At 44.0% G+C, this 25,866-nt stretch overlaps 1 protein-coding gene across 9 annotated transcripts in view; it reads left to right on the top strand.

Annotated features, from left to right (window-relative positions):
• The window catches only part of Trim2 (tripartite motif containing 2), a 159,554-nt gene that overhangs the window by 92,497 nt on the left and 41,191 nt on the right, over positions 1-25,866 (top strand). For 6 of the 9 annotated variants that reach the window (XM_052731849.1, XM_052731846.1, XM_052731850.1 and 3 more), the window contains exons 2-3: positions 14,792-14,973; positions 19,029-19,266. In XM_052731849.1, coding sequence (XP_052587809.1) covers positions 14,840-14,973; positions 19,029-19,266 — 372 coding nt within the window. In that variant the 5' untranslated portion in view covers positions 14,792-14,839. Of the gene's footprint in view, positions 1-3,746; positions 4,050-14,791; positions 14,974-19,028; positions 19,267-25,866 lie in introns of those variants that run through there. The other 3 variants (XM_052731852.1, XM_052731851.1, XM_052731847.1) reach the window with 2 other exon arrangements.

The following is a 25,866-nucleotide window of genomic DNA, read 5'->3' as shown; positions in this document are numbered from 1 at the left end:
ACCCCAAGTAGTTTACTTTCTGGGAGAAACTGCCTTGCTTAAGAATAGGTAGAATGGCCGGGCGGTGGTGGCGCACACCTTTAATCCCAGCACTCGGGAGGCAGAGCCAGGCGGATCTCTGTGAGTTCGAGGCCAGCCTGGGCTACCAAGTGAGTTCCAGGAAAAGGCGCAAAGCTACACAGAGAAACCCTGTCTCGAAAAACCAAAAAAAAAAAAAAAAAAAGAATAGGTAGAATGCATTTCAAGTGCCTTGAATTGAGCAAATCTTCATATTCTGTAACATCAATAAATTTTGGGTCATGAGATTCCACAGTCCCACCCTTACTAGGTATCAAATGTCTTGATCATATGATTATGCACGGTCTATGTATTTCCAAAGTGCATATTGTAGTCAAACTGACTGATGACACCTAACTCTGATTCAGTTGAATAGAAGGAAGGGGAAGGGCCAAGGCAGCTCAGGGGCATTAGTAAGGTGTGCCTTTATTGTTTGTTGTGGAGCTCAAGCACAGCACCCTGTGCAGGGCAGTCACTTACACTGTCACTTACCTGTAGCTCTAGTCCCCCTTCTCTGCTGAGTCCCCACATCTGGCCATAGGAGAGAAGAAAACAAACCAACAGTCATTACCACCACCCTGTACCTGTTGCCTAGGAGCATCAAGAAGATGCTGTGACCTGGTAAAACCTCCTCCAGCAATCCAAGCCCTGGCTTCCAACAGCAGAGCTCAATGCTAAGATGTGCCTTTAAAAAAGGCTGCATTTTCCTATGGCAACCTTACATGTACTCATTAGGCTTCAGCCGAGCTCCCAACACCCATCCTATGCAGACAGTAGTAAAGCCATAGTGACAGGGATATTTGGAATGGGGCTAGCCTACATAATGCTGTATCTACAGAAGGAATATTCCCGTCCAAGTAAAAGATTGAAAATAAAATATGAGCCTTGTATTAGTCGGTCTGTTATCACTGACAAATACCTGAGAGAAACAGTTGCAACGTGGGAAGGTTTGCTTTGGAGATTTCAAACCATGGTCGTTTGGCCCCAACGCTGTGGGCGAGACAGAGCAACATGAGAAAGGGATGCAGTGGAGCAGAGTTGGTTACCTCAGGTCAGCCAGAAAGTGGGAGCACAGGACAGAGGGACAAGGTTCATCTTTTCAGGACACGCTCACCTCCTAATTCCACCACCTCTCTATCAATAATACCATCAGATTATGAAGTCATCATAATGGTTAATTGCTCGATAAAATCAAAGCGCTCACAATCCAGTCACCTCCCAGAAGCCCTGTCTTCAAACCTTAGGACGTTGGGACCCAAGCATTTGATACACGAGTGTTTGGGGACACTTTCTATCCAAATGACTCCCATTTGTCCTCTCACTCTTGAGTCTAGCAGTACTTATCCAGGACTCTCAACCCCAGTGAGCCAGCTGACCTCCCAGCCTTTGCTTAGGCTGTTGTCCTGTGCAGGAATACCTCTGCACATCTCCCCTGCAGCTGCCCAGAGCATCCCATTCCTTTTGCTCTCCGGCACTTACTCTTTTACTGTATAACTGCCTGCATGGCAGAGTCCATCTTCTGTATCTGGTTGTGGCATAAGAGCTCAGAGCCTGTTAAGCTCTTTATGTCCTCAGGACCTACTCAGTGCCTGGAACACACTAGATAGTCAATGAGGGTTCACTGAGGGGTTGAACAAGTGCCCCCTTCTTTAACCACAAGCCCAGCAATAAGACTGAGGACTACCCCCCACCTCCTGCCTCATTTCTTTGCCATCATTTCCCAACATATCAAGTTAGACACCTTTGTGATGGCCTGTTTTAGGAAGAGGACTTTGTAAACTGGTATGGGGGAACCTGCTTGTAGTTTTAAGAATTGGTCCTAACTGCATTATAAACTTCCGAGGCTGAATATATGTTCACATAAAACCTGTACACAAATGTTAATTAGCAGCATTATTCATGACAGTCCCAAGTCAGAAACATCCCTGTTGTCTACCAATGGTTAAGAACAGATAATTACAGCTGGGCAGTGGTGGCACACACCTTTAATCCCAGCACTCAGGAGGCAGAGGTAGGCAGATAATCTGAGTTCAAGGCCAGCCTGGTCTACAGAGTGAGTTCCAGGAGAGTCAGGGCTACACAGAGAAACCCTGTCTCTAAATAAATAAATAGTAATTATAAAGTTCTACCTCTGTACATCTGTACAATGGGATATTGTTAATGAAGGGAAAATAATACTGATGTATACTGTTGTGGATGAACTTTAAAAATGTGCTAAGTGGAAAAGACTGGACATATATTACTATATTTTGCATGATTTCATTGTCATGAATCTAGAGCAGAAAAATCTAGTTGTGTTTGAGTCCCGTACAAGTAAGAAATCTACACAGACAGAAAGTAGATTAAAAAGTAGATTAGTGAGTTCCAGGACAGCCAGGGATACATAGTGAGACCCTGTATTTTTTTTCTTTTTCTTTTTCTTCTTCTTTTTTCTTATCAAGACACAGTTTCTCTATGTAGCTTTGCCTGTCCTGGAACTCACTCTGTAGACCAGGCTGGCCTCAAACTCACAGAGATCCACCTGCCTCTGCCTCCCAAGTGCTGGGATTAAAGGCATGCGCCACAACCGCCTGACTGAGACCCTGTCTTTAAAACAAACAAACAGAAAACAAAAAACAAACCACAAGCTCCAAAAACTGTACAGTATTAAATGTCATGCCCACAGTGGCGTGTCCCTACATTTCCAAGACTTGTTGATGTCATGGAACTTTCAGCTCCCCATCCCACTACTACTCAACATAACCTTCACTGATCTCCGGAGTTCAGGCTCCTTCAAGGGCTCAATGCATTGCTTAACTATATGAAAAGAATGAATGCCATCAAATATGCAATCATATTATTTAAATAAAGAATGACTAGTGGTCACTCTTAAATAAGACCAGTACGGAATAGTATTATTATCTGCTTCTGTTGCTGTAAAGAGTATGGTTGTGAATTCCACTCTAACACACAAGGTTTTTATTCTGAAGTATGTATTACAATATAAAGACATAAGCACTTGTTGGCCGTTTTGTGCTTTTAATATTTTAAGTACATTTAGTGACTTGACAGGAAATCAAGGTATGAGCCTAAGCATAATTTGACGGGCTTCTCAATCCATAACTGAAAAGTTCATCACCAGAAACAGAACAGAGTCTGTTTTCCCCTGAGTCGGAGTATGTACCATTTACTATTTTTTTTTCTTCCTTAATGATTAGAATTATAAAGAGCAGAGAAATGTCCTCTGTATTGTTTGACTTGGTGGAACTGGGTGGCACAGACCTTTTCCTGGGAGATACACTGGGTGGCGTGGGTAGAAGAGGCTGTGGAGCCGAACTGACTTTGCATTTTAAATAATCTGCTTTCTTTCAAGCTACCTGCAGCATTCAAAGAAACAGATTTTAATTTAACTGATGAAAATGCATGCTGTCACACCCACCCAGAATACTGCTCTAAATCTGAACTTTTCATCGATTCTTGACTCTATCCTTCCTGCCTCAGCACTGGCTTATATGACCAGTATGTCTTCTTTCTGATTCGTAACACCCTTGGGTGGGTACCAGTCTTGTCTGTACTGCCCGCCCGCAGACTCATGCTCTCCACGCCTCCTGGGGTTAATCCTGCAGTCGGGTTTGGGGATGGAGCCTGGCGGCCTTGCACCGGAGCATGCTAGCAGCTGACTGCTGACTCAGAGGGGAAAGCCAGCCACCCGCGAATCTCTTTGCAGCTCGCTGCTGCATCCCTATCCCACAATCCCTTGCTGCAGTGTGGCTTGCTGCAGTCTTTTCAACAGACGCTGAGAAAAAGATGTCCTGTAAGATAAAGATTGATTGGTCTGAATACGGAAGGGGGTCTCCTACTTGTTAATGACCCAGAAACATTCCTGCCGACTTTCCTGAGCCTTCTCTCATTTCCTCCATTTTTTTCTCTTCCTCTGTCCTGTTCATGAGCTGGCACATCTCTACTTAGAGCAGAAGATAATGCTGGGCTTCTGATGATGGCTGCATTGCATGGTAGGGAATTTTAACCAGTCTCTTTGCGTGGTGCTTCCAAACTTGAGACAGTAGCAGAAATGTGCATTGTTCTTTTGGGTGGCGGCGGAGCTGCAGCGGTAGCCTGGAGGGGATGTCTTTCTTTACCTCGCTGACTTTTCTGTTTGTCGGGAGAAATGGGTAGGTCCTCAGTGTTATGATTGCTTGTCGTTATTTCTGGGGGATAACTGCTCCTACTGCTCTCACTTCCCTTTCATGGTGATGCTGCATGCTCCTTAATTAAAAAATAGGGGAAGACCCACTCTTTGCCTAAACAAAAGCATCAAATTAACAAGTATGGGGAGAAAGCTATTGTGAATGGATTAGATTTTTGTCCTTATTAGTCTCTATTCTAGTGTTGTCTGGGTTTGTTTCAAGTAGAATTACATTTCCTGCATCTTGATGTTGGGATGAAGTATTGAATTTGCAGGGTTCCTTCCTGGCTACTCCTAGGTGGAGGATGTGCGATTCTACCCTTCCCCCATCCGCCTCTCTGCCCTGGCTTGAGCTCCTTGCCTCCCAGTTACCATTGGAAACCCATTCATTCATAATGCATGACTGGACCCCCTGGATTCTAGATGCTGTTGAGAGCTGCAAACACACATGCATCAAATATTTCTTTCTGACAAATTTTCTTGCCGTGGAAGTACAATCAAATCTGGGTGGAGCTCAATGGAAGAACTACATAGAGCAAGAGAAATCCCTGGGTTGGCCTTAGTTCTGCTTCCTCGAATCATGGGTAATTTTTGTGTCAGAGTTTTTTTTTTTTTCCCTGCAAGAATGCCCCACCCTGACATTAATCCTCATTGTACAGTAGGAAAGCCAGTAGGAAGGCTATTTATTTCCAACTAAAAATTGAATGTTGAATAAATGAATGCTGGAGCCGTAAGAAAATTTTTGTGTCTGAAGAAAAGATGGGTTCAGTGTCTCAGTTTCCAAGACATAGACTCAGAAGGAGGCACTGAAAAACCTCTCTGTTTCCCAGCTTCTCTTACAGCTGCTCTATTCTCCATGAGTAAATTGTTAGAGGTTTTTCAGACACTGCAATCCGTAAAGAGAGCCGTTTGTTTGCTCAGGTCCATAAGTTGGACTCTGCTTTGCATAGTGTGAGCTGATTTTTCCAGAGCGCTTCCCTTGTTTTTAGGCAGGTGTTTTGTCGGCACAGTTCTGACCCACTGTAGTGTTCAATAATTCAGGCCACTGGCGGGCCAGCCTGCAAGCACACAATGAGAACTTTCATGTGTGCAGCGGCATGAGGAAGCACCTCCCGTGCCCAGCCCTCCGGCCACTGCGAAGGAGTTCTTCTAAAAAGACAAGCCATTTGCAATGCAAACATTGCAAGACAATGTAAAAAAATTCTCTGACAGAACGTGCTGTTTGAAGACTGATGAATGCACCATAGTTAACCATCACATTTTTTAAAAAGGACAGCCACGTCTGTGCACCTTTTCACCTCTAGGAAGGTTGCAATCCTAAGGTAACTTAATTTTTTAAATGTACGGGACAACAAAAGATTAGTGGGTGCTATGGGTTAGGAAACAAAGTAAAAACACTTATTCTTTGTCTCAAAAATGAAAATACCCTTCATTTGGGTAGCTTTTGACATTGATTTCTATAAGTTCAACACTCTTATCTACATATCTGCATTATGTAGAAACCCTAAATGTGAAGCCACTTTTTTTAAATTACCAAAGCTTTAATTTTAAGAATCTTCTTGCCTCTGTTCATTAGTTCTCTGATAAGACTAGTGCTCTAACCAAATGTTTTTATATACTAAAAATGTACAGAAGAGAAAGAAATATTTTAGGTTTTAAAAAATGCTGCAAATTATCTTTGTGTGCCAGAGAGGGGGTGGGGAGGCTGTGAATGTGTGTGCGCCCCTGCCTTGCTGAGGATCCGACACAGGGCCATGTGCTTGCCAGACAAACACTCAGAGAACAACGCCCCCAACCCCATCATAGTTTCTTTCTTCAAAATTTTGAGTCGATTGCTTCTAAATTGTAGCAGAGTGATTAACTTGAGCACATCTGTAGTGGCTTTTAAAAAAGAAAGCCTTGGCTGCCATCTGTTACTTTATTACTGCTGGAGTGCTTCAGGTCAGAGCACGGTTTGCCACACAGCAGCTCTGAGGGTTTTCTGAGTATTTCTATTGTGCAGGTTGTCTGAATTCAAGGGATCAGGTTTCCGCCTGAAACTTGGAGCCTTAGATTAGAACCGAGAGTGTGGGGTGCGGGGAGCCAAGTATTCAAATAGCATCACTTGAAGAGCCACGTGTTGCTACTTTTTGTATGCCAATCTTTCTAGCCATTTCTCTACCTTGTTCTGCCTAGAGTTTGGGTATCCTCCCTTTCTTTGTAAAGCCCTTCTTCTTCTTCTTCTTCTTCTTCTTCTTCTTCTTCTTCTTCTCCTCCTCCTCCTCCTCCTCCTCCTCCTCCTCCTCCTCCTCCTCCTTCTTGAAACTTATCACTGAAGGAAGCACTAACAGCAGAAACAGCGTGCTTCCTATGCACCAGAGGCAAGGGGAGGGTTATTGTCACGCAGGCCTGTGTTTGGGGAATTCTGAAGTGAAATACTTTTCTCCCTTTCTGTCAGCCCCTCCCAGCTCCCAGAAGGGATTCCCCGCCCCTTAGCAACATAGCTACCCCCTGCCTCTCTTGTGGTTGGAGAATTCTCAGCTGCTTTGTGTAGTCCCCAGAGGGAGCCTAGGGGAGCTCTAGCACAGTGATGGATATGTGGAGAAGAGACCCCACTCATCTTGATTGTCCCAGGGCGTCCCAAGGTAAATATCAATTAGCTCAGCCTCTTAACACTCCTCACACAGACTCAACCCTTTGGAACCTTGAAAGCACAAAGAAAAGATTAAGAGAGTGAGGACTTGAGGAGTTCCGCTTAGAAATCAACTTTCGTATGGAAAAGCCTCCGCATCATGGGAAGTTGTCACACATCCATCCATCCCTGGCTTGGGCACACCTTGGTCTGGAGACAGACTGAAGTTAAAGGAGAGGTGCTCACTCTTCAAATGTGTGTGTGCATGTGCACATGCACACGGACACACACACACACACACACACACAGAGAGAGAGAGAGAGAGAGAGAGAGAGAGAGAGAGAGAGAGAGAGAGAGAGAGAGGAAAGAAAGGATCTTGGCTTCTAATTTACAAAGTGGCTCCCCCGGGATCAGGCTTGATTTAACTGAAAGTGGGTCACCCTGTTTTTCTTTCGCAGGAAGACTGCCCTCTTTCTTCTAGCTGAGTCATCAGTAACAGCCAAATCCAAGTATAGATGAATGATATAGCAGGCTCCTAACTTAACCCAAAGATCCTGTCGGGTGGAGCGGGGAGATACAGTGTACATGCATGTGTGTTTGTGTGTGCCTGTATGTGTAGAGACCAGAGGTCGGTGTCTTCTTTGGTTCCTGTCCACCTTATTTTTTGAGACATGGGGTCACCAACTTGGCTAGCCTGGCCTGTCAACGAGTCAGGGCTCTGCTGTCTCTGCCCACTAGATCTGGGATTACAGGCATCCCCGCCATGCCCTGCTTTTCCTAGGAATTGAAACTCGGGTCCTCAGGCTTGCATGGCAAAAACTTTACTGACTGAACCATCTCTCCAGCCCCCAAAACACCTGTCCTTTACATCGGGCTTCACCTGTGCCTTGAGTGCCAGGTGTCACCTGCCCTGGGGTAGCATGGTATCCATTATAATGACCAGTTCATTATTTCCTTTCTATAAACATGTTGGGGAATTTTGTTCTACTAGAGAAGCTGATTTTTTTTTTGGTGGGGGGACTGTCCTTACCATCATTACCAGCTGAAGAACTTTTTAAAAATGTAAGCACATTATTGAAGAAACTCAGCAGAGAGGTCCAAAGACAAATGCTGAGCGGGAGTGTCGCAAAGCTAGTGTGTAGAGCCAGAAGTGAAGTCAGGCGTGAGCATGCACACGTGTAGTGTCAGCACTCAGGAGGCTGAGTCAGGAAGGTAATGAGTTTGAGCCAGCCTGGGCTACCTAGTGAGACCCTGTCTAATGAAAGAGAGAAAAAATGGAATTTTGTACTGTTGGGATGGTGCTGAATAAAGTATACCACAGCTTACAAATCATATGCTTCCATTGTATTTTTCAGCCATCTTCCCCAGACCAGTCTTGCCAGTCTGGGCTCCCTCCCTCCCCTTCTAGCTTTTTTTTTTCCTTCCTTCCATTCTCCCTTCCTATTCTTCCTCAAGCTGGTGTCAGCAACAAAACTGGACACTTTTCTCATCAGAGTGGTATAATTTGGGGGTGAGAAGTATGCTCTGGATCTTGGAATTGCAGGCACAGCATTCTCCTCTCATTTCGTCTCCTCTCAGTTTTCCCCCCATGTGGTGGTAATTCCCATGAAATTGGAGGAGACTTGAGCAAGTGAGCCAGGGAAAACAGGAGAGTGGATATGAGGGAAGAAAGGCTGGGGCAGGGTTTTTCTGTGCAAGGACTGTGTTTCCTGTTTGCCGAGTTGCTTTTCCCACAACATGCCATGTTTAGCTGGCAAAACCGCCCTTAATGAGGGCCGTCTGTGCCAAGTCTGAGGCTGTTTCCTGCCATGCATATGTGTCCTCTGTAGTTTTCCAGTCCTTCCTCCGAATTTGTGAACATGTTAAAATATGTTGCTAATACTTATCCTCTGGATGATAACGTGTGTTGGTAAGCTTCACTGTCACACCGGGAGGCAGGCAACGCTGACGTCAACCCGACAGCATTCACCACAGACATGCTTTGTCACAGAATCTAGCTTCTTTTCCCCACTGTCATGCTTTAGGCCACCAGTAGCACACTGTGTTTATTCAGAAATCAGTGACAATGGAGTACCAGGCACACCCAGCTCCCGCTTCTGGGATGACAGCAGTGTGCAGACACACATCCCTGTCCCCACAAACATTCCACAGCAGGGTGAGGGAGCCGTGCAGGGGTGGGAAGATGATACGCGATGTAAATAAGTCACACATTGTATCAAGAGAGGTTTTAGTCGGTTCTTTCCTGTAGCAAAACTACCAGAGACTGGGGGCTTTCAACAATTGTTTCTTCTAGTGCTGGAGGCTGGAAGTCCAAGTTCAGGGAAACAAGACGGCAGGGTTCTGGAGAGAGCTGCCCTCCAGCTTTGCAGACAGATGGCCTTCCCTTTATTCCGTCCTCACATGGAGAGAGAGGGGCGGGGAGCGAGAGCGGCATGCTTGCTTCATGCCAGGAAGCACAGTGGGAAACATGCCATCAACCTGAATCTGCTGAGCAGTGTGCACAGAACAGACGGCCCTTATCCAGAGTGCTGGGGATGACCAGTTCCTGGTCTCCTTGATTCAAAAAGCAATATGGATGTGGATTCTTGCCTGGCCCCCTTTCTCATTTCGGTCTCTGGAGTGTCATGATCTTTCCTACCCACATAAGCAGCAGAAAACTGCAGGATAATGGGGACAGAAAACTACACCTGCTGTCCCCGCTCAGCTCAGATCCTGTCGTCAGGGCTCCATCCTCAAGGCCTAATGCTCTCCCACAAATGACCACAGTCTCCAAATACATTAGGAGCTAGGGCTTCAACATATGAATGGGGGTGGGGTGGGGTTGTTGCTGCACAAACATGGGGTCCATAAGAGAAAAATAGGTGTTTATGGAGCCAAAGCCAGCAAAGACAAGGGATAAAGAAGCCCTGTGATCAGGTTGAGTAGGAGACTCCCAACAAAGCAGTAGGGGGTGGGGTCAGGGGTAGGGGTGGGAGCAGGGGTGGAGGTGAGAGGGCCTCTGGAACACTCCAGGGAACTTCAGCTTGGTTTCATATAAAAGCTCTTCTAGCTGGTGAATGTCAGTATCTGTCTAATGCGGACTGTGTCATAGAAAAAAGACTTTTGACCAGGTATGGTGACTGGTGGCCTCTAACCCCAGCACTTGGAAGGTTGAGGTAGGGGGATTTTGAGAACCTGGGTTGCATAGCAAGACCCAATTTCAAGAAGAAAGGCTCTTCTGCCTTCCCCTCCGTTGGCCTTTTGCCAATGGGTGTACCAGCAGTTCTGCCTGGGCTCCATAGATGGTTTCTTCCCCTTAATTCTGCTGATCTCCAGCAGAAGAGCAATCCCATCTCTGATCTTCACTCTCCTGCCTTGATTTCTACCACATCTGTGGGTAGAAAGGGTCGCCAACAATTTGGAAGCTCAGATAGGGAGGGACGTCCCAGGAGAATGTAGTTAGGTACTCATCGCTGGTAATGCTCAAGCCCTTTGATTAAAGACTGTCGCCCACTCGGAGGCCTAGAAACGTCCCACCATGCACACTGGCTCATGCCATGCCTGAGTTCTTCCAAGCACATTGTCCCTTTAGGAGCAATGAAATGCTTTCCGGTTAGTGCACATCCAGAAATATTCCCAGAAGTGTTCTTATCCTGGCAAAGCTGGGGGTCTTTGGGGCTTGGAAACCTTTTGTGTTGAGTGTGGGAGTTCTAAAGAGCAAGATGCCTTCAACAGGTCACTTGTGACAGATCTGCGGCATTGTCATGATTTTAAATTAGTGTTAATGAGTAGGCATAATTAATTTACCATGTAAATGAACAATAAATACTAACAAAGACATCATCACTCACCACAATAATTACCATAGAATTAGAATCAAATGTGTTTTTTGAGCTTTCGAGCATAAAAATGTTGGTTTAAGGGATTTTATTCCGTTAATATACATCATTTGATCAAAACAAGGTTTTTAAAAAATAACTGAGACCGCGTGTGTTCTCTCCCCCTCCATCCCTTCCTTCTGCTGTGTTATCCAGCATTGCTGAGCACGTGACAGTCACATGAAAAACATCAAACATATTCAAGGACAGCCGAGATGGCTGGGCAGGTAAATGTGCCGCTGCCAAGCCTTAGACCTCTGAGTGCAAGGAGGGAAACCACTCCCCAAAGTTATTTTCCAACCCTTCACATGCTTGTTGTGCCACAGTCACCCCCTCCCCCACACCCTCCAACACAAATGGATAAATAAACGCAACTTTAAACTTTTAAAGCTATTCAAAATAAAATTTAGTTGGCTTTCCCCCCACAAAAAAATATTCATTTTTATTTTATGCATATGAGTGTTCTGCTTACATGTATATCTGTGTATCACATGTATGCCCCGGAAGCCAGAGGGGGCGTCAGATCCCCTGGAAGTAAAGTTACTGTTGTGAGCCACCCTATGGGTTCGGGGATCTGAACCCAGGTCTCGGCAAGACCAGCAAGGGTTTGTAACTGCCGAGCCATCCCTCCAGCCCCTACTTAATGATAAACTTAACAGAATGGGTGGGAGTAAGGGTTCAGACCTTATATTGAATGCTGAGTATGTGTTCTCTCCTTGAGCCGCATCTCCAGCCATCACTGTCGTTAAATAATAATAATAATAATAATAATAATAATAATAATAATAATAATAATAATAGTAATAATCGAATCCTTAGTGGATTTTTGTTCAGGAATTGTGTCGCTTCCTCACAGTCATGCAAATTTTACTGCTACCCAAGAGAGCATGCTGCCATTTTTATGACACACTCAAGTGTCACCCTTGTTTAAGATTAGCCGTTGTCAGAGGAGGCAGAAAACCTGAAACCTGAGCTTTCTGCTCCATTGATCTTCCTGGATGACCTTGAGTAGGTCATTTCAACCCTCCGCTTTGGTTTGCTTATCTCTAGACAGACAGTGCTTTCCTTCAGTAGTCTGATGTCATAGGGATGTGGTCAAGCTCCCGAGAGATGAACCGCCCGCCCTTCATCCGATCAAGGAACATCTTTCTCTAGCTCTTCAGGGAGCACTCCACGGAAAGTCTAGCTGCCAGTGCTGGCCAATTAGATATTCCTGCCTCCACTGCCTCACCATGCAGGGAGCTCTGACTGAAGGTGATGCTCCTGCCTCACAGACATTCACCAGGTGCCATTTGTTAATCAGATTCCTTTATAAACCTGTCATGGGTGTAACTCTGCTAAAATGGATCTTGACAGGGTTTTATTTTTTAAATTTTATTTTTAATTAAAATGTAATTATACTATTTCCTCCACTCCTTCTCCTCCTTCCCACCCCTTCCATGACCCTACTCTCAAATGCATGGCCTCTTTTTCTCTAATTATTATTATCATAGCTTCATAAAAATATACTAGACAGTGAAAGTGGAAAAACCAGTGTGAAACTCCATAGCGTCAGAATGCCTGTTCTAACTATGTAGAAGTTCATTGAGATGTGTAGACTTTGGATCTGGTTAGTTTTGATGCATGATATTTATTTTATCTGCACATGTTTAATAAATATAAAATTAAAATAAATATGAAATTAGTCACATATATACATATACAAATGAATAAATATATAATTACAACATGCTGAGTCCATTAGTATTCTGTATGTATATGCTTTTAGGGCTGATAGTAATAATAATAATAATAATAATAATAATAATAATAATAATAAAAACCCTTAGTGGATTTTTGTTCAGGAATTGTGTCGATTTCTCACAGTCAAGCATATTTTTCTGCCACCCAAGTGGCAGTAAAACTCGGATTGTAAGATCCAGAGTTTTCTTAATAAAACTTGGGGCTGGATTACTTCAGAGCACTGGCTTTCTTTCAGAAGACTGGGTTTGGTTTCCAGCACCCACGTGATGGCTCACAACCATCTGTCATTCCAGTTCCAGGGGATGTGACACCAGCTCCTGGCTTCTTCAGGCATCAGACATGCTTGTAGGGCACACACATGCGTGCAGGCAAAACACTCATATACGTAGAATAAAAGTAAATAAATCTTTAAAGCAAAGAGCTGAAGAGCATCTAAAAACATTGGTTATTTGGTGGGGCATGAGAACTATCATTCGTGTTTGGAGAAGAGTGGTGCCCAAAGAGAGCATCGGACTGCTGATGTTGTAAACATGCTGTAGTTCCCAGCTTCAGACACAGGTCACAGATCAAGTTCTAGCGTCAAATGTAAACCAAGCTTCCAGAGCAAAGCCTTAGCAAAACACAAGGCCAGAGTGGTGGGCAGCTTAAGAGGTGCAAAAGCTGTAAGTTTCAGAGATACCTATACTATTGACTTTGTAGTGTGTGTGTGTGTGTGTGTGTGTGTGTGTGTGTGTGTGTGTGTGTGTGTGCATGTGTACTTGTGTGTGTTTAATACACAGAATGAGAATAAATTTTTCATTTCTTTTATGTTGATGATGAACTAGTTTTTGTCTGCCCTCCCTCCCTCCCTCCCTCCCTCCCTCTCCTCCTTCCTACCTTCCATCTTTGCCTTGGGAACAAGAGGCCTGTGAGCACCTTACCACGCGTTTCGAAAATTGAGAAGTGAATTTCGGCTCAACTCATGCTAACTTTTTGAGCCAGAAACTTGAAGGTGGTGGCCGAGCTGTGTCTGTTATAACTTCCTGCCCAATGGACTCTGCTTCCCTCTCTGGGGTCTTTGTGACATGCGCAATCTCTTCCTATTTGAAGCTTCCTCTGACTTCTCTTTTCCCTTCAAACGTACGGAGGGGAGGGAGATTCCTTTATGATTCCAGGGACTGCCTCTGCGTTCTCTCTACTCTGTTACTAGATAGCACAGGTGACGAACTCCTGACCATTGTGAAGAGCTGACAGAAGGAAAAGGGTGGGTTCTGGGGCCATACAGTGGGGAAGCCAGAGGGAAGCCTGGGTCTATGAGCTTTGTCAAGCACGATTAGCTATGAAGACCCACCTTCTTGCAGCCGCAGTACCTGAGAGCCTTCCCCACACTTCAGTTTGGAGGGAGAAATGCCCTTTACAAAAGGAAAATTCATGTCCATTTTAGACAAAGAGGGGGAGATGGGTCCTTTGTGTGTACTGATGTTAAAACTCCCAAGTCTGGTCACCTCCTTGGGTTTTGCGCCTCTTTTTTTTTTTTTTTTTTTTTTTTTAATGAAACTTCCAAGCATGTAGAGTAGCACACGAAAAAAAACAAACAAGCGAACAAACAAAATAATGCTAACATCAGGACCGCAGAGACGGCTCAGCGGGTAAAGGAGCTTGCTGCTGACCCTGAGGACCTGGGTTCAACCACTGGCTCCACATGGCCAAAGGGGAGCCAATTCACACAAGTTGTCCCCTGACCTCCACACGTGCAGTCACATGCCCACACACGTGCACACAAACAAAACAAGTAAATGTTAAAAAAAAAATTAACATCAGTACAATCTGTGTAACTTCCCCCGGGGATGTCTTTCATCAGTTTATTTATAGGCTCTAGGTACATAAGAGGAGATAAGGTTTTTCCAATGACTGCATATTGTTTCTCAACAGCTTTCAGTTAAAATAACTTACACCAATGTGGTGTGTTTGGCAGTGGCATCTTCTAGTCCCCTCAAAGTATAATATACTGAGTGTCATCTGAACATAAAAGGCAAATGTGTATCTAAAATACAGTCGTGAGTAAAGGCACGTGCTTAGCTGTATAACTGCCCCCTCAACTGCCACTCACTTTTAAACTCAGCAAACATCTTCTTGTAGGACACACCCTCTCCTGATCTGTTGTCTGTGTGGGGAAGGAAGATGTCATTATTTTATTGTTATTTATAGCACAAACAAGCTTGCTATTACTCCCGAAGTAATGAGAGCTGGCCCTGGTTATTTTGAGGTCACTGACATTGGCGTCTACCTGTGTTTAGAATGGAAGAGCCCAGGATTGGTGTGCATGTGTTTTACAGGGTAATCCTGTGTTTTCCTTTTGGCTTTTCTCTCTGGCTGCAGCAGCGTGCAGGGTCGAGGACAGCCGGCCCCCCATGTCAGTGGTCTAGGATGGCCAGTGAGGGCGCCAGCATCCCAAGTCCTGTGGTGCGCCAGATTGACAAGCAGTTTCTGATCTGCAGTATATGCCTGGAACGGTACAAGAACCCCAAGGTCCTGCCCTGTCTGCACACTTTCTGTGAGAGGTAAGCTTCTTTTGTGCTCCCACACTCACCTGCTCAGGCTCTTTCCCAGGATTCCACTGCTGCCCAAGGGGGACAGTGCCTGACTTGTGCTCCTAACAGACATCTAGGAACCCAGTCAGGAACCGCCAGTGACTTACTTCATTTCAAACCATTACAAGTCTGAGAAAGCATCCAGGAACGGACTGGCTCACCTCCAAAAGACAGAGCTAAAGAAAACACACTTCTTACTTGTCTTTCTTGAAAGAGTGTTTTCAATTGCTATTTCATTTTAAAGATTTTGTTTGTTTGTTTGTTTATTTATTTAATTAATTTTGAGGCAGGCTTTCACTATGTAGACCAGGCTGACCTTGAGCTCACAGAGAATTGCCTGATCTGCTTCCCAAGTGCTGGGATTAAAGGTGTGTACCACTACACTTGGCTAGGATTTTATTTTTATTTATGTATATGTGTGTGCATGTATGTCTGTGTGTGTCTGTCTGTCTGTTTGTGAGCAGAGGCCAGAAAAGGGTGTCAGATACCCTGGAGCTGGAATTATAGGTGGTTGTGAGCCGCTGGCTGGATGTGGGTGCCGGGAACCACACTCCAACCCTATGTAAGAGCAGCTAACACTCTTAGACACAGAACCACTCCTCCAGGCCTTTATATACACTTTTATACTCTGGGGCTTGACTTACTATGTTACAAAAAAAGTCCATAAGGATAAGAAGTTTGTTTCACGACCTGCTTGGTGGCCGGTACTCGGGAGGCAGAGGCAAGTGGATCTCTGTGAGTTCAAATGTCTACATAGTGAATTCCAGGACAGCCAGGCCTAGGTAAAAAGACCCTGTCTCAAAAACAAACAAGCAAAAAATCAAAACAAGAACAACAACAAAAACAAAAACAGGCAGAGAAATTATTAGCATGTAGTTTACTTGTGACTTAATTTAAGTGTATCCTTAGCAAGGCTTTATAAATACTGTTCTTAAAAATGAATAAATACTCTAGCTATGTTTGAACATATGTTGTTATTTCTATTACTTAATAGATGTAATTAAAATAGTATACTGCCTATTTCTAGACCATGAACTCAGTGCTTTCAATGATTTCACATAGATGCTGATTTTATTTACCATCCAATTCAAAACACATTTATTATTTAACTGGGGATTAAAAAAAAAAGAGTTGATTTACTCTGAAGGGTCCTGCTGCAGCAGAAAGGCTACATCCTTGATGGCGGTGATGGGTAGAGGGAGGGTACATGGGCTTCTCGATAGACGTTGTGGGGTTTTCCTTTCATTTGGAATGTAGTGGGTTGTTTTGCTTTAGTGATGGTACATATCTCACACCTCTGCTTTTCATTTTATTCATATATAGGCATTATTTATCCAAGTGCTTTGTAATTCATATCCTCCAATAATTAAATAGTGATCATCCCCTCCCCCACCCCAACACTGACTGGGCATGGCCAGACGCAAAGCCCAGAGACCTGCCACTCTGTCCCTGGGTGCAGGTGGTGACACCATTACTTTATTTGCAGCGGTCACCATAGCCTGGCACTTACACAGTATGTACCGGCTGAGATTCACTCAGTCCGTGCTCAACAGAACTGCCTCATTCCTGTGTTTTTAGCACCCTCTCGGGGGCTTTTTTGATTCTTCTTTCTTAACCATGTTAGGTAAGAAGCAACACTTCTGAGCTGCTCAGGGTCCACCCCTGCTAAGCCCTACCTCCCGTCCAGCAATGCATGGCAGAGACTCATGAGATCCTACTGTAGGGAGTCCCTGTGGGGTGCATTAGACTTGTTCTAGCAGTGTGCCTATTGGAGTGGCTGCCTTTTGACAGTGCTCAGCAGCTTTCCTTAGAAGGTTTAGCTTTTTCATTGTTGTTGTTGTTTTGTTTTGTTTTGTTTTTTCGAGACAGGGTTTCTCTGTGTAGCTTTGCGCCTTTCCTGGAACTCACTTGGTAGCCCAGGCTGGCCTCGAACTCACAGAGATCCACCTGGCTCTGCCTCCCGAGTGCTGGGATTAAAGATGTGCGCCACCACTGCCCGGCTAGAAAGTTTAGTTTTTATAGAGAGAAGATGTACAGTTGGTCACTTAACCCAGTGTCTTCTAAAACACCGTCAACAAGGCTTAGAAGGAGAACAAAACTAAACATCTTCTGGCCAGTTATGAACTCTCCCAACCATTCCAATTAATACATTAAACCAGGGACAAGTGCTGGACCTCCAAACTCCGCAGGAAGCCATGGTAGTAGAACATTTGCCTCACCAGGGAAGGCTTCCCTGCAGGAGTGATTGCTAAGCAGAAACCCCCAAGATCAGTGGAAGTTAGTTAAGAGAAGTGAACGAGAGAAGAGAATGTCAGAGATATGCAGAACCATATTGAAAAAAAAAAAGGAATGAATGTAGCCTTTCATGGCTGCAGGGGGATCCAGCCTCTAAGGACTGAAGCCTTTCCCTTCACCCAGGGCATTTTTCTTTTTCTCCATATTTACACTTTAGCCAGTTGATTTCCATATGTTCAAAACAACCTGAAGGAAGCTTCCAAAAATACAATGCCAAGTGCAACTTTCTAGATGCATCAGGTACCAGAGTTTTCTGGGTTTCCTGAACCAAGTTTTGCATACGCTTTGTATCCTTGGGAGAATCTCAGACAAGATTCACATAGGGCAACAAGAGAAACAAAGGGTAACCAAGAAACAAAAGATGAATTAAGGCTAGGTGCTAGCACTCTGGAGCCAGAGCAGGTGCAGCCCAGGGTGGGATCCCCCCCACAAACACACATGCACAGTATCTGTCTGTTATACTCATAATGGTGTAAGATCCCAGAGGAAGAAGAGGTTTCAGGATAGAGCTATGAGTAACACCAAGCTTTGGTAACTCAGAAAACATAGAACAGACAGGAGGAACAGACGCCATAAAGACACAGGAAGATGATCCAGCACAAAAGGAAGTGGAGGCAAAGTCAAGCTTGCTGAAGGTCGGTTGTCTAGTAAAATATGATTGCAAATGCCTCTTGGCCTCAAGTATCATTTTTGACTTTAGCAGATCTGTTTCATTTCTGGCAGAGACTTAGTCCAAATGACCTCTGAGACTCTCACCAGCTAACCCTACTTGGTGTTACTTTCTTCATCTGCAAAATAAGAGGCCACATGGGTGGTTCTCAAACTCTGGCTAAGCAACTGGAAAACAGTGTACAGAATAATTTTGGGTTTGTTTCTGCAGTGCTTGAATGAGACCTATGCATGCTGGGTAGACACTTAGCCACTGAGTTGCAAGTCCAGCTCCAACTCTAGTTATTTAAAGGTTAAATTATGATATCAAACTGCCTGGGTTTGGATTCCCACTCTAATCCTGACCTACTAAAGAAAGCTAGGCGAGGTCCTTAGCCCTCTCTATACCCATGTTTCTTCATTGTCCAAAGGGGTCATAATGGTGCCTCCTCTATAGGTTCAGGGGAATATTTCAAATGTAGTTTGTATTGTTAATACATTTCTTTCTTAACTAACTGGATGAAATTGGTGCTTCTTGAGGAGAAGCGAGAGATGCGGTCACTTAGTCTGGGTGTCTCATCCTAGCTTCAACCAAGTATTTCTAGTCAGATTTTTTTATATATATAATTATGGTTTTGTGTCAAATAAATTTCAATGTTAACAAATACATCTGACATTTTCCCACCAATTGCAAAAGTCTACACATTTGTGAGCTCAATGCTTACAGAACAAGGCTTTCCAACCTTTACTATGTATGTGAGTCACATGATCTGACCTGGTAGGTCTATCAAGTTCCTTGGAAGGTCAAGATCGCTTGATCTTGAACCAACCACACTGTGACGCTACAGAAAGAAGTCTATGACATTTTTTTCCTCAAGCACAGCCATTTGTCTGGTCAGTGTTTAGAGCCCATGTGAGGACAGGTTGGTTCTTGGTCTCTGAAGGATGATTTCTCTGGTTCAGGACACCATAAAGTAGGTTTCTGCAAAGTGGCCCATTGTCAGCCATTGTTGATGAGAATGTGGATGGTACCTGCAGAAGTGGCGTTCTGTGCTGACTGCCCTCATGTGTGCCCACAACAGGTGCCTGCAGAACTACATTCCAGCCCACAGCTTAACCCTCTCCTGCCCGGTGTGTCGCCAGACCTCCATCCTGCCTGAGAAAGGGGTGGCTGCATTGCAGAACAACTTCTTTATCACAAACCTCATGGATGTGCTGCAGCGAACGCCCGGCAGCAATGGTGAGGACTCTTCCATCCTGGAGACGGTCACCGCTGTGGCTGCAGGAAAGCCTCTTTCGTGCCCAAACCACGATGGGAATGTAAGTGAAGCAGACAGCAGGCTGCATGGGGGACATGGTGGTTGTGGCCTTGGGTAGGCTTTGGATACACACCTCAGAGATTCTTCATTAAAGCAAAGATTATTAATAATATATTAATAATAGTCTGAGAAATGACTAATTAAAAACAAGTTTTTGACAACCCTCAGACTCTTTTCCCTACTCACTTTCTCTAACCAGAGTTACTTATAGCATAAAATCCATCTTCATCATCTCTACTTGGAATATGCTATTGTGGTCCTCGGGAGAGAGAGTCAGTTGCTGCTTGTAAGCTAGGCATACTCTGACATAACATGCAAGTCAAAAATCATGGATACAGATTTAATAGCAGATAAGCTCTACAAATTGAAAGTGATTGCTAAAATGCTAATTAATTAGAGTTTATTTTTCTTGGAGAAGAGTTTTTCTCATGTCTCAGATCCCACTCCTTAGGAAGGAAGAACTGAAGTTTTGTCCATCCCCGATAAAGACTACAGATTGTGAGTTGCAAACGTACTTCCTGCTTCTAGCAAGCAGAATAACTGTTATAAATGCAAATGGGCCTATAAGACTCATCAAATAACTGACTCACAGTAGCTCTGTGCCTGGAAGGGACAGGGTAATGTCATGGCTAGAAGCACAGGTTTGTGAGTCAGCCTGGATGATTCAAACCCTGCCTTTAAACACATTTCCTGCCTCAGCTTCAGCGAGTTTATTAAACTCTTGCTCCCTTTTCTGTGTGAAGGAAGTCATAATGATATTTACCAAACAGAATTATTTGAAGTTGGGAAATGAAATGTTTAGATGATATAAAGCGCATCGTAAGCTCTCAGTAAAGGTTAGCTGTTAAAATTATTTCTTGATCCAGGCGTGGTGTGCATACCTATAATCCTAGCACTCGAGAAGCTGAGAGAGAAGGATGATGAGTCTGAGACCAGCCTTGGCAATACAGAGAGACTCTCTAAAAATACATACATATTTCTTAGAGGTTGGACGTTTAGCTCAATGGTAGATTGCATGCCTAGTATCTTAGTTAATTTCCTATTGCTGTGATAAAACACTATGACCAAGGCAGCTTATAAAAGAAAGCATTTAATTTGGGGGTTGGGTTTCAGAGTGTTAGAGTCCATGATTATTATGTCAGGGAGCATGGCAGCAGACAGGCAGGCATGATGCTGGAGCAGTAGCTAAGAGCAAATATCTTTAGACACAACCATAAGTGTGAGGTAGATAGAGGGACAGGGAATCTTATGAGTCTTTTTGTTTTGTTTTGTTTTTTGAGACAGGGGTTTGCTGTGTAGCCTTGGCTGTCCTGGAATTTTCTCTGTAGACCAGGCTGACCTTAAACTCACAGAGATCCACCTACCTCTGCATCCTGAGTACTGGGATTAAAGGTGTATGCCACCACTGCCTAGCTCACAGGAGTCTTTTGAAACCTCAGAGCCTGTTCCCAGTGACACACCTCCTTAAACAAGGCCAAACCTCTTAATCCTTCCCAAACAGTTCCACCAGCTGGGGACCAAGCATTCAAATACGTGAGCCTATGGGGGCCATTCTCATTCCAACCATTACACCTAGCATGGCAAAGTCTCTGGATTCAATTCCTGGCACTGTTCCCTTTATTGGATGATGATGATGATGATGATGATGATGATGATGATGATGATGATTTGGTGTTAGGAATCAAACCCAGGGCTTTCTGAATGCTCATGCCCTGTCACTGAACTATACCTCCATCCCTAATATTATATTCATTCTAAGCAATGACTTTATTCACTTTTTCCCTTATACTGGCCACTTAAGAAGCATTTGAAGCTACTTGTAATATAAACCCCACCCCCCAGTGTATTATAAACCACCAGCAGAGCAAGTGGTTGTTAGAGCCGAGCATTCTTCATCAGCCATTGACTGCTTCTCACACTGCACTTGGCCCGCTCTACTTCAGCCGGCCTGGCCTCCTTAACCTCCTCAGCGGCGTTTCTGCCTTCAGCTGGCTGTCCCATTCCTTCTTCCTGCAGTGTCCCATGCCTTCTCTCCTGTGGCTTGTTTGCCCTTCACCTTCATTCTCCATTTCCTTCCCAGAAATTCTTCTCTAGCTACGCTCTCGGAGGCAAGCTACCCCTTTTTTGAGACAGGGTCTCACTATGCACTCCCTACTGGTCTAGAACTGTCTGTGTAGACCAGACTAGTCTTGAACTCATGGAGATATGCCTGCCTCTGTCTTCTGAGTACTGGAAATAAAGGCATGTGCCGTCATGTCCAGCCACCTCTTGATAGCAATTTACCTTCATCATGTCACTTCCTATTCTGCCCCATGGCAATCATAATGTCATCAGTGGGCTGTTTGCTCATTGGTCTTGGTGCTCTCCCTCTAGAATGAGTTCAAGTGGGCAGAGACCTTAGCGCCGAGAATTGCATCTTCAGCAGAATTTTGCACAGATTTGCCAGACACCCACACTCAGCTTCTCAATGCAGTCTGCAAGGCAGGTGTAAGTGACCCTTATTCATAGACAGAGTCTCAGGCTTGGACAGGTTAAGCACCAGTTTGACTGACACACCATTGAAGCTAGACCTAGAATAAATATCATCCTGAGCTTTATGATAGCTTCAAACACAAAAAGACATCATGCCTTGCACATCTGTAACTATTTAATTAGTAGTACACCAGGCTAGTAATGACACCAATGTATAACATATACACTATAATCCAAGGGAGACTCTTGTGTATGTCTTACCAAAACAAGCTGAAAAGTTTCCTCCTAAAGCAGGCTGAATATTACTTTTCTGGCCCCTTTCCTTATTGGCTCAGAGTGAATACTGAGGCTTTCTGCCTGGACTCCCATCCTAAGTGCTACATCTAGGAAAACGTTTCTGTCAGGTACAAGTTCCTGTAAAGTTTAGTTCAGTCATGGGGCTCCCTGCAGACCCTGCTTGATAGGGAAGGAAGTCTTAGAAACACTAGGAGTCCGACTGTAGGCACCAGCCTAGATTTGAACCCGTGGTTGTGTAGAATGTCAAATAAATGGCACTTGGGAGGATAACATGGTAATCAATGTAAAGGTGTGGTGGTGTTCAGGAATGGTAGGCAGCTGGGGCACCTGGAACATGGAGTCTGGAGGTGAGGCCAGAATACAGGTGGGCAGGAGACTTGCAGGGAGGAACAGAAAAGTAGCTCGGGAGAGATTGTGACACACTGTGATACCATCAAGAAAGCACTTGACCTAAATTCCAAAAACAGCATGGAACATTAAACCTTCAAAATGAGAGGTGAATAGTTTGCTGTTTGAATGGTGGACAGAGTCGTGAGACTGAGGCTGGGCATCGGCTTTGCATTTACTGAGATGTCCAGCTAATGTCGGTAAGTGGGACTGGAGAGTATCACTAAGCCCAGAGCAGAAGACGTATTTCAGAGGATCAAGAGGATGTTCATGTGAGAATCTGCCTGCCTTGGATGTCCATGCAGGAATCTGCCTCCCTCACATAAAAACCTGTGTGTTTTAAGAAGACAGTCTGTTGAGCAAAGCTGAGATTGGGAGAACTTGAGCCAGTGAAACCGACCGTATAACTGGGCCACAACAAAACGTCAGTGTATTTAGCTCCTGCCCAGTATACTAAAGTTAAATTGGCAATTGTTCGAGGAAAACACACAGAGTGTCTTTTTGAGGCTCACCACTGCTTAATACATACAGTGAAGGCAAAGCAGGACTATATAAAATACAGAAAGGGGGGCTGGAGAGGTGGCTCAGAGGTTAAGAGCACTGGCTGTTCTTCCAGAGGACCCGGGTTCAATTCCCAGCACCCACATGGCAGCTCACAACCGTCTGTAACTCCAGTTCCAGGGGATCTGACACCTTCATGCAGGCAAAACACCAACGCACATAAAACAACAACAACAACAACAACAAAACACACAGAAGTGAGTATTTTACCATCTCATGTATGGGGTAAATGTATATGTATATGAGTAAATAACTCCATATAGTTTTTTAAAAGAAGATTTTTGTAGGTTAAATAAGCATTTTATTTTATTTGAGAAGAATGCAACTCAGGAAGTTGGAAGCCAGGTTTGCGGCCTAAGCTGAAGCAGGAGAATTGGTGTGAGTTCAAAGACAACCTGGCCTATATAATGAGACCCTGTCTCAAAAACAAACACGCACAAAAACTCAAGAAGCTAGGAGAAGAACAGCAAAGTAAATTATGAAACATGAAAGAAAAGAGTGTGTGCGATTCTTAGTATACTCCTGAGTAGTGAAAGACAAACGCTGCTCAGCTAATTTGTGGCTCATTTATATGCCTGATACCAAAACCTAGGGAAGACAGAAAAATGAAAGCTATTAATATTTTAACTTATAATACTAACCATAAAATTCTTAATGAAAATGCCTCAGAGAGTTCTTTATATGTAAGAATACTGACAAGGAAAATATGATTATCTCAAAAGAAATTGAGCAAAGATCTTAGAAAATCCACAGGGAAAGTATAAATGGCTAAAAAAAAATTCACATTAGGGAGGTTAGGCTTCACTAAACAATAATTATCTCTCTTCTATTTTCTTTTAAAAGATAATAAGTAGGGGCTGGAGAGGTGGTTCATCAGGTCAAGGCGCTCGCTGCCCAGGTCTACGACCTGAGTTCAAACCCTGCACCCACAGAAGGTGGAAGGAAAGAACAATGCCACAGAGTGGTCCTCTGACCTTAGGTCTTGTGGAGAAAAGAGTACATTGTTCTTCAGAAAAGTGAAGTCAGTTGGGCCCAACTATAACAGGTGTTTCAGATAGCCTCTCAACTTTTATTTATTTATTTATTTATTTGGTTTTTCGAGACAGGGTTTCTCTGTGTAGCTTTGCGCCTTTCCTGGAACTCGCTTTGGAGACCAGGCTGGCCTCGAACTCACAGAGATCCGCCTGGCTCTGCCTCCCGAGTGCTGGGATTAAAGGCGTGCGCCACCACCGCCCGGCCAGCCTCTCAACTTTTAATTCAGCAATTCCACTAACAGAATTATTTCTAAGGAAATCATGGATAAGATGATGATTTCCAATAGGAATGTTGTATTCTATATTAAATATTGACTTTCTATATTATAGTAAAAATTAGAAATAATATAAATTTACAATATTAGACACCTGATGAGGTTATTATCAGCCCATATAACTGATTGATGTGTGACTATTAAAACTGATTGATTGATTGATTTGATTGATAGATTGATTGATGGATGGGTACTAAGAATTTTTAGCCATGGCTGAGCACAGGCTTTATCAAAGCCTCACTCACAGCCCCAGATTGATGTTTTTGAAACAAATGACATATAACTGTTGGTATATGTGAATATATTTATGTTTAGAGTTCTGGCTTTTCTCTGTGAGGCCACAGTGTATACAGGATACACAGTACACAGTATATGCAATATGGATACAGTATCTATGTGATGTGTACAGTATATACAGTGTATACAGTATAGAAAGAAGAATGACATTTTGTTCAGAAGGGACAGAGTTGCAGAGAGAATGGAATGCTGTGTTCTACTGTGCTGTCAGCCCAGTGTCTTCAGGAGCCAAGAAATGGCGATGGGCCAGAGAGATGAAAAGACCAGGACTTGGAGGAAGGACACTGGACACAATTATTGGGAACTTGATCCTGACCTCAGTCTGAGGCTCTATTAAAGACCATTAAACATTGGCACACCTATGTACAATTTACATTGAACTCATCTCAAGCTAGCAGGGGATGTGAGAGGGTTGATTCAAAACAGAGGAGACTCAGATAGAAGGAAGCTGTGGGAGTCCGTCTGCTGGACTAACCCACTGAAGGCTCTGTTCCAGCAGGAATGAGGTTGGAGAACTACATCAAAGGAGTTGATTGGCACCAGGCTGGTGTTGCCAGGTGACCGCAGGGCTAAGATTTTGGCAAGGATGTAATGATGCCCTCCACTGAGGTGATTAACTCTAAAATCACTATGCACTAGGAATGATAGTGTTGCCTATAAATCTAGCACTTGGGAAGTTCAGGTAGGAGGGTCACAAGTTCACAAGTTCGAAGCCAACCTGGACTACAAAGCAAGATCCCCATCTCAAAATAATGGGGTAATGGGTGGAGCGTGTCACCCACTCATAGGGCCCTGACTTCAAACCGCAGCATGAAAAAAAAGTGAATAAAATTAAAACTACAGGACTTAGGGTGCAGCTTGTGGTAGAGCATTTGCAAGGCCCTGGTTTCTCTCCCCAGAACCTCAGAAATAAGTAAATAAAGAGCAAAACAACTGAATTTCTATAAAATGACACTATCTTTCTTAGGAAAAACTAAGGAAAGAGGGATCTCTGGCTACTGTCTGGTGGACAAATTGGAAAAGAATTCCTAGGTTAGTGACACATGTCTTTACTCACAGCACTGGGGAGGATCTCTGTGAGTCTGAGTTTGAAGCCAGTTTGGTCTGTATATTGAGACCCTGACTTACAGAAGAATAAAAAGGAATTCCGAAAGATGCTTTTCTGAGCCCACTTCAGCACCAGAGACCACTGGATGCTGGATGCACTGCTAATTCCAGCACCTCCAGAACCATTAATGATTCTTCAGGTTAAAGTCCCCCCTCCCCTCCTTTCTACCA

This window comes from Peromyscus californicus, unplaced genomic scaffold, assembly GCF_007827085.1.
Source record: "Peromyscus californicus insignis strain IS unplaced genomic scaffold, ASM782708v3 Scaffold_9__1_contigs__length_137607984, whole genome shotgun sequence".
NCBI lineage: Eukaryota > Metazoa > Chordata > Mammalia > Rodentia > Cricetidae > Peromyscus > Peromyscus californicus.
This window is presented reverse-complemented; position numbering and strand designations above follow the sequence as displayed.